The 9,398-nt window shown below is 40.0% G+C and overlaps 1 protein-coding gene and 1 pseudogene across 2 annotated transcripts; both read left to right on the top strand.

The window, feature by feature from the left end:
* On the top strand, positions 3,458–7,537 carry LOC104703451 (dnaJ protein ERDJ2A). Of its 2 annotated transcripts, none has more exons than XM_010419467.2 (11): positions 3,458–3,610; positions 3,894–4,110; positions 4,195–4,290; positions 4,393–4,513; positions 4,645–4,751; positions 4,825–5,042; positions 5,149–5,326; positions 5,409–5,528; positions 5,829–5,915; positions 6,063–6,173; positions 6,383–7,537. In XM_010419467.2, exons 2-11 carry the CDS (start codon positions 3,925–3,927, stop codon positions 7,217–7,219), a joined length of 2,061 nt encoding a protein of 686 aa, XP_010417769.1. In that variant the 5' UTR covers positions 3,458–3,610; positions 3,894–3,924; the 3' UTR covers positions 7,220–7,537. The 2 variants fall into 2 exon arrangements, with proteins under 2 accessions (XP_010417769.1, XP_010417770.1); XM_010419468.2 differs by having other exon boundaries at positions 3,458–3,661.
* LOC104703448 overlaps positions 7,527–9,398 on the top strand; it is a 7,626-nt pseudogene continuing 5,754 nt past the window's right edge.

The raw sequence follows: 9,398 nt of genomic DNA, 5'->3' as shown, positions 1-9,398 counted from the left end.
TCTTCCCTCTTGATGACACCCCTAACATCTTTCTCATCCATCAAACACTCGATATTCAATGGTGCAACAGGATTTGCGCTTAGAACCTTTTTCAGTTTTTCGCATGCAGCGCGGAGCCTGAGAGAAGCCTTAGCATTCTGGGAGACGTCAATCTTGTACTCATCCTTGAACTTAGTAGCAAAATGATGGAAAAGAGCCTCATCGAAATCCCTTCCACCGAGGGAGCGGTCGAAACCGTGAGACAAGACTTTGAGCTGTCCTTTTTTGAAGCCTGCAATGCAGACTTGCATGCTGGCATGGCCAATGTCAATGAAAGCGACATTGAGGGGTTCGTTCTCAGGCAAGTCAGTCTTATAAATTCCATAAGCCAAAGCTGTAGCTGTAGTCTCGTGGATCAAGTGCAGAGGATGCAAGCCTGCGATAGTTGCAGCATCAAGAACAGCCCTTCGCTGGAGGTCGGTGAAGTAAACAGGAATACCAATACAGCAGTCCACCACAGCGGCATTCAAGTTCTTCTCAGCAATACCTTTCAAGTTAGACAACATCATACCCATGACCTGAGTTGGGGTAAAGGCTCTGACCTCTCCCAAATAATTAGCGTGGATCAAAGGATACCCATCAGGCCCTTCGGTGACGGAGAAGGGGAGAGATTTGATATCCCTTTGCAGCTCAGGGTCGGAAAACTGACGACCGATAAGGCGCTTGATCTGGGAGATGGAGTTTTTGGGGTTCATCATGGTAGAAGCAGCTCCAGCAGTGCCGATGAAGCGCTGCTTGTCGCCGAAGCAGACAATAGCGGGGGTCTCGCGATTAGACTCATCGTTAAGAACGACGTCGATACCTCTTTGCCTTGCAACAGCAACGAGGCAGTTCTCGTTTCCAAAATCAAACCCAACTACACTCATTATATCAGGCTTTTTGGTGTTCTTCCCCGAGTAATTTGATGGCGACCTTATAAATCAAATCAATGGGAAAAAAAAAACAAAAAACAATGAGACTTAACAACTGTGAAATAGCGATCAAAACATACAACATAGAAACCTAAATCATCCAAACCACCGCCAGTTTGGAATCCAATCAGCAATACATATGAGACAGTCTAAACGGGGGAGACGGAATATTAAAGAAGCAACGAGTGTGTGTGTAGGAGTTAAACAGAGAAAGCAGATTCAAATTCAAATACGAGCTAGCCATTGAAACAACGATAGATCAAACCTAAAAAGTGATATGTACGGAAGAAGAAGAAGAAAAAAAAGGAGGAGCGATTCAGATCTAGAAGATCTGGACAGAAAGGTACCTGGATCGGGAGAAGGGTTAAGGTTCGTTCCTGAAAGCTTGAACTAAAATCTGGGGTGAGTTGAGTTTAATGAGGAGGAGGAGGAGGAGAACGAAGGGGGAGGAAGGGGTTTTTATTAAGGAGAGAGATCCCCCAGGGTTGGGGCTTCGCTTTTGTTCCTCGATAAATTTCCTTTCCTTACTTTTTTTTCTTTTTCTTTTTTCTTTCTTTTTTTTCTTCCCACATCACATTCTTTTCCTATTTTTTTTTTTAGTTTCATTCCCTTTTTTCTGATATTTTTGCCTTTCTTTTGCTAATTAGTAATTACTTCGAAGTAGAAAACAAATCTAGACTAATTAATTAATGATGGTTGAGTTGGATATTTTTCAAGATACTGTATGTAGAATAATAATGTAACTTGGAGTCATGGCAGTGGTGTTAATTTGTTGAACATCGGTTTTACTGTATTTCTAGTGAATATATAATAGATAAATAAAGAAGGAAAGGAGCGATTCAGTTATTGTACAGACACAAAGGAAACAAATTCATCTTGGAGTTGTTTTTATATGTCTGAAAATGGTTTGTACGTGGCGGAGGATAAATTAAAAGGCATGCGAACAGGAGCGCATCGACTGACAAGAGGCGAGCGATATCTTAAGTGCTATATATACGATCATCATGGCTTCTCGAATATCTTAAGATAATATATATAGCAGGATCATTCATGATATATAGCTCTTCAAACTAATTATAAACCCCCCATATAGAGTAATAGAGAGACTTATCAAAGAACAACTAGAAGAAAAAGTCAAGAGAAATATAACAAGAGGTGATCTATTTTGTTTGTATGCCAGCTCGCCTCATTAGGAACAGGAGGGGACTTCAAAACGAAACATATATGTCTTCTCAAAGGCGTGTATATACAATTGGCAAATGATATTTATATGTATATTCTTTCTGAACAAGTAAGTACTCCTCTATATATATTATGGTAAATTGGTAATTCATACTTCATATATATGGGATAAAATAATGTCACTGGTTTACTCTAGCTGTTCAGTGCTTTTCTTGCTCACCTTAATAATTAGGTTGTGAATTTGAGGTGTGGCGACAAAAATCTTGGATGGTAACCATCCATTGTCTTGTGTGCATGATTAATTAATTGAATAAACTACTAGTATTCTAAATGTTTACATATATATTTTGGTATCACCTTGCTCCTTAACTTGTATCTGCAGCTTGATTGATTTCAGTCTATACTAGCTTTCCGGTCAAAATTATATCGCAAATTTGCAATGACATATAACACGTACCATGCATCCACTGCTAGGTTGAAGCTATCGACATATTTAGCAGTGTCGTCTATTTTATTTATATTTTCTGGACAAAAACAGTGTTGTCTATGGCCATGTTTGTTTTCAAGTAGCTCAATAAGCGAATGTGACAGAAAAACAGACAAAACAGTTCATCCTGCTGTGAAGCAGAGTCGCTACCGATGTGAAGAAGAGTCGATGCACTGTTCAGATGAACTGTTGCAACGGTCGCTAGAAAATCTGGTGACTCCTCTCTCCCCTCCACGACACTTTTTCTCTCTCTAGCAGACATATCCGCGTCTTCCACTTACCTTTACCGATATCGTTTTACTTTTTGGTTGCCGTTATCACCGCCATTTTAAGCTGTCGCATTCGCTCATTCAGTGACTTGAAAACGAAGAAGACCTATGTATCATAAATAATTGAAAACCGATTTATGGCAAAGGAGAATGATACTTAAAAGAAAGAATCACTCAAAAAAGTTTGAGTTTATGTAAGGGAGATGAAAACTTGTAAAACTGTTAAAAATGGCTTATAAAGAGGCAAAATAAAATCGATTTTTTTTTTAAATTTTATTTTGTGACAATAATCAATTTATTTAGTTAGGTCTTTTAATCTTCTTCTCAATTGATGAAAACTTGGGTTTATTGTCGGCTTCGACAGTAAAATGTGTGTGTATTTTTTTTGAAAAAATATTTATTCGGGGTAATTTAGTTTTTCTTTCATCATATATATGAAGTTATAAAAGTAAGTTTGGTACTACTGTTGTTACAAAAGAAATAAATTAGTCGTAAAAAGAAAAGTAAGAGAGAAATAAATTGCGAATTAGTATAAGTGTGGGGGGGATTATAATTATAATGAATCGAGAAGGTATAACAATAAGAATATAAAGTAAAGAGGAGCAGCTCAAAAATCCAATCACGAAGGGAAGGGAAGCAAAAAACCGCAACGCCGTTTGTGTTTGTTGCTCTTTCCCGATCTCTTCTTCTATCTATCTGTAAGCTCTGCCGATTTCGATCAGGTGAGCTTCCCTTCTCGATCTTCTCCGGTCAATTTCCTCTCTGGTTCCGTGGTGGGTTTCTTACTTTTCTCTCTAAGGTTACTAGTTTGTGTCGATCTCATAAGTGCTGCTGTGATTGATATTATAATTCTACTGTTACAACTCGCCTGAGATCTAATCTAGTCGATTTTTGTGTCGTTGTACCATCCCTAATTTCAGATCCACCTTTGATTTTTATTTTAAATTTTATTGCACAACACAGATTGAATAACTTGTCAGATTTTAACATACTGTATGTATGTAGCTTGTTACTTTGATAGAAAAAAAAATCTGTGATGGCGGCCTCTGAAGAGAATAGCGCATTGTTCCCCATTTTTATCTTGACAATAATGGCAATCCCATTGGTGCCTTATACCATGGTCAAGTTAAGCCGTGCTGTCTCCAAGAAACAAAGGACCATCCATTGTCAGTGTCTCGAGTGTGACCGTTCTGGCAAATACAAGAGATCCTTATTTAAAAAGGTCTGCTCAGTGCTCACTCTTTACCGCATCTTCAAAGAAACCTCCCTCTTAGTATATAACCCCTTTTGACCTTATTCCCTGCAGATCTCTAACTTCTCTACATGGAGCAACTTGACGCTTTTGCTACTCTGGGTCGTCATGATTTTCCTGATTTATTACACTAAGAACATGAGCCGTGAGGTATGTTTCTTTTCTCCTCAGTCTCATTGCCTGTTGCACTCTTGTTCTTTTTCTCCCTCTTTATGCCCTACTTGCTTATTTACCCTTATTTGGCTGCTACAGAGTCAAATTTTTGATCCATTCAGTATTCTTGGACTGGAACCTGGAGTTACCGATTCTGAAATTAAGAAAGCATATCGAAGGCTCTCCATTCAATACCATCCTGACAAAAATCCCGATCCAGGTCAATTTACTTTCTCTTCTTGCCTTTTTTTCTTTTCTTCATTACGGCATTATGGTTGCAGCTCTTACTCCTGATAGTGTTTCTTTTATGTGCATATTGTTGATTCATCTGTGTATTGATGAACTCTACAGAGGCCAATAAATATTTTGTGGAGTTCATATCTAAAGCGTACCAGGCTTTGACTGATCCTGTATCCCGTGAAAACTTTGAGAAGTATGGTCATCCTGATGGCAGACAAGTAATGATACATCTTATTTCCCTTTGCATGGGCTCCCGTCTTATTGAGACTAAAATATTGTTATGTGATGCAGGGATTTCAAATGGGCATTGCTCTTCCTCAATTTCTTTTAGACATAGATGGAGCATCTGGTGGCATATTATTGCTTTGGATTGTTGGTGTCTGTATTCTCTTGCCCCTTGTGATTGCTGTTATATATCTCTCCAAGTCATCGAAGTATACCGGGAACTACGTTATGCACCAAACACTCTCCGCATATTATTATCTAATGAAACCCTCTTTGGCTCCAAGGTATATTCACTCATACCCCATATACATCCGCATGATGCCATAGGTGCATGACAAATCTACTTTTTGTTTCTTTGTATGACATGTTTTAAAATCTTTTGTTCTTCAGCAAAGTTATGGAAGTTTTTACCAAGGCAGCTGAGTACATGGAGATTCCAGTCCGTAGAACTGATGATGAACCTCTGCAGAAGCTCTTTATGTCTGTTAGGAGTGAGCTAAATTTGGACCTGAAGAACATGAAGCAAGAGCAAGCTAAGTTTTGGAAACAGCATCCTGCCATAGTGAAGGTGAATTTTAAAATAACGCAACGCAACCGTAACGCTAGATATTGAATAAACTGAAATACTCACTTCCTCGTTTTCTGTGCAGACGGAGCTGTTGATACAGGCCCAGTTAACTCGTGAATCAGGAGTCCTGTCTCCAGCCCTTCAAGGCGATTTCAGGCGTGTGCTAGAGCTTGCACCTCGCCTCCTTGAGGAGTTATTGAAGGTCTAGTCTCTATTTTCTTAGCACATTTTCTGATACAATAAGCATCAGAAGCGATGACTGGGAAGTGCTTGCCTGTTATTTAGAAGCGATGAATTTTCATATATAGAAGGGAAACTCGAAAAACAGACTTTTAAAAGACTTTAAAGTTTAGGTTAAAATGTCAAAGGGATGCCCATATGGGCCTATCTAGCTCATCTAATTGTTATTGTAACTCATGTTAATTTGATGCTTTGGTTACACTATTAAAATTGTGGGTTTTCTTAATGACTCCTCCATTATAGCATTGTGAGTTTCTTGCAGATGGCGGTTATACCACGCACTGCCCAAGGGCATGGATGGCTGAGGCCTGCTGTTGGAGTAGTTGAGCTATCTCAGTGCATTGTTCAGGTATAAATTACCCTCATCACCTATCTTCGAGTTTTTATCTTGCTTGTGAGCTTTCAGTTCTTTATGTCTCTTTTCTCCACAAAATCTACTTCTCCACGAAAGTTTATGAAGTGCTTAGTGTTATGAACTAAAATTTCATAATCGCAGGCTGTTCCTCTTAGTGCAAGGAAGTCGTCTGGAGTATCTTCAGAAGGCATTTCCCCTTTCTTACAGCTCCCTCATTTCAGTGATGCCGTTGTCAAAAAGATAGCACGGAAGGTATACTTTTTTACTATTAGATGTGTCAATTGCAGTACTTGAGATAATATCTAGTTCCATGTCATGTGCATTTTTCTCTCACTACCTGAGAATCTTCTCGGGTTCTGCTCTCCAAATAAGTAGTAATGTTGCTTTGGGTTGGTTTACTTTAAGGTCTAGTCTAAAGACATATATAAACCAGCATTTTGAGTTGCTTCTCCTATTTTCAGAAGGTTAAGTCATTCCAAGATCTTCAAGAAATGAGGTTGGAAGACCGTTCTGAACTGCTGACCCAGGTAGCGGGTTTGTCAGCAACTGATGTTGAGGACATTGAGAAGGTGCTAGAAATGATGCCGTCTCTTACAGTCGACATCACATGTGAAACAGAAGGGGAAGAGGGAATCCAAGAGGGAGACATCGTGACCCTTCAAGCTTGGGTCACCCTGAAACGACCCAATGGGCTCATAGGCGCTCTTCCTCATGCACCCTACTTCCCCTTTCACAAGGAGGAAAACTACTGGGTTCTTCTTGCGGATTCGGTGTCGAATAATGTGTGGTTCTCTCAGAAGGTTAGCTTCATGGATGAAGGTGGAGCCATAACGGCTGCATCGAAAGCCATCAGTGAGTCAATGGAAGGTTCGGGAGCAGGGGTGAAGGAAACAAATGATGCAGTAAGAGAAGCCATAGAGAAGGTTAAAGGCGGGTCAAGACTGGTAATGGGTAAACTCCAAGCACCCGCAGAGGGAACATACAACTTGACTTGCTTCTGCCTGTGTGACACATGGATTGGGTGTGACAAAAAGACATCGCTAAAGGTCAAAGTCCTGAAAAGAACGAGGGCAGGGACCCGTGGTTTGGTTTCAGATGAGGGTGCGATTGCAGAAGAAGGTATGGAGGAGGAAGATGAGATTGAAGAGGAGGACTATGATGATGATTACGAAAGTGAGTACAGTGAAGATGAGGATGACAAGAAAGATATGGAAGAGAAGAGAGGGTCGAAGAAGGCCAATGGGAGTGTGAAGAAGAAGGAGTCGAGTTCTGAAGAGTCGGGATCGGAAGAAGAGTGAAGCAGAATGAAGATTTACATTGATCAAAAATACAATACTACTATGTCCTGAAATCTTGATGGAACTCGGCAAAGCAGCTACGCAGTGATTAGTTTAAAAAAAAAAAGAAAAAAAAGAAAGAAGAGTCTTTGCCGAGTTACCTAGTCTTTTCACAGTTTTGACATTACTCTTCTCTTTTCTTTGTCTTTCTGTATCCCTTTTCTTCAAAGAGATACATACAATTAGAAGCCAACGCGACTAGGGAGTAAAACGTAACTTGGGTAACTCTGACCTGGTTTTGTTGATACACAAACATTACAAAGCAAACTAATTTGCTTCCTGGATATGTGTAAATTCATAACCGTAATCTTGAAGGCAGTGCAAGTGATTCAGGTTATGGGCCTTGATAAGAAATTAATGGGCTTTTACGGATGTTTCGAAAAGGGAAAAGCCCTAAAAGGCGGGAAAATCAGAAGAGGCGCGTCTTCGGGTCTTCTTCTTCTTCTTCTTCTTCGCTGCGGCTTCTCTCGGTGCCAAGGTCCGACCAAAATGCCAATTTACAGCATCAGAGGAATCGATGTTGATTTCCCATTCGAAGCCTACCAGTCTCAGATCATTTACATGGACAGAGTCATCGAGTCTCTTCAAAACGTATGTGTGTGTCTTTCCCTCTTTCTTTACACCGCAACTCTCTTCAACTCTTTAGAATTAGATGATGATCTTCTCTCTCTCTCTCTCTATCTATCTCTCTCTCGCATATTATCTCTCGCTCTCTATTTGTTGCTTCTTTTGTTTATCGCTTTCTCCACTCTTTAGGGTTCCGATTTAATTGGATTGATTCGACCATTTGGGTCCGACCTTTGTCGCCTTCTTCATCGATCTGATTCTAAATTAAAGCTGAACCCATCATTACTATTTGGAAATAACAACGAAACCGTTGTTCACTAATCTGGTTTATACTTTAGAAATGCCATGCGCTCTTGGAGAGTCCTACTGGAACTGGGAAAACTCTTTGTCTTCTCTGTGCCACCTTAGCCTGGAGAAGGAGTCTGGGCTGTTTCTCTACCCGTAAGGATCGAAAGAACACTGAGATTCCTTGGAAAGATTCAGACGACCTAATGTCACAATCTGGAGGAGGAGGAGGAGGAGGAGGAGGAGGAGGTTTTCCTACCATTGTTTATGCATCTCGGACTCATAGTCAGCTCCGCCAAGTGATCAAAGAATTAAAAAGAAGTAGCTACAGGTCAGACCTCATTCTGTTTGTAGCTTCCTTATCACCATTTTGCTTTGCTAATCGTCTGTTCTAATCTCTCTGTTTCTCAATCATTTTCAAGGCCTAAGATGGTGGTGCTAGGATCACGGGAGCAACTATGCGTTAATGAGGAAGTGAAATCTCTCCGTGGAAAGGCACTCACAAATGCTTGCCAGTACCTTTGCAAAAAGCGCGGAAAACGCCAATGCAACCATTTTAATCGGATCCCAGGTACACTGTCTTTTATGTAGCATGACATGTATCTGAAATCTGGTCTTTCTTGCCACTTCCGCCAATATAAAGCCTTCATGTTTACCATTACTATTCTGCCTTGTCATTAAATCTCTTGCAGATTATTTAAAGCATAACCCTCATATTGGCGATGAACCAGTTGACATAGAGGATTTGGTCAATATTGGAAAAGATTCTGGACCGTAAGTTCCTCTACTTTTGCTCCTTCAACATATTTGTTTCTTCTTTTTCAGATGGTTTCTGACGTTGCTGGCTTGTTCCATCTGTACCATATTTGTATTTTGCAGATGTCCGTATTATATCACAAGAGAGGTTCACAAGGACGTGGACATCATATTTGCACCTTACAACTACTTGATCAGCAATGGGTATAGGAAGTATTTGAAAGTCAACTGGAATGATAGTGTCCTGATTTTTGATGAAGCTCACAATCTGGTATGGGGAATAAAGATGTTCTACATATATTTTCTTCTTGGGGTTTTGTTCTATTCATCCAAGTTATCCTATCTCAGAACGATCATACTGCTTCCGACTTCTCGAAATACTCAGTTTTTTTTTAAACATGCGCAGGAAAGTTTATGCGCAGACTCAGCTTCATTTGACCTTCCTTCTGTGCTTTTATCGGCTTGCATTTCTGAAGCACAAGAATGTGTAGAACTTGCAGCAGCAAGAAGGAATTCATTAAATGATGTGTCC

Source organism: Camelina sativa, chromosome 7, assembly GCF_000633955.1.
Source record: "Camelina sativa cultivar DH55 chromosome 7, Cs, whole genome shotgun sequence".
NCBI lineage: Eukaryota > Viridiplantae > Streptophyta > Magnoliopsida > Brassicales > Brassicaceae > Camelina > Camelina sativa.
Note: the sequence above shows the minus strand (reverse complement) of the source record. Positions and strands in the feature narration are given on the sequence as shown.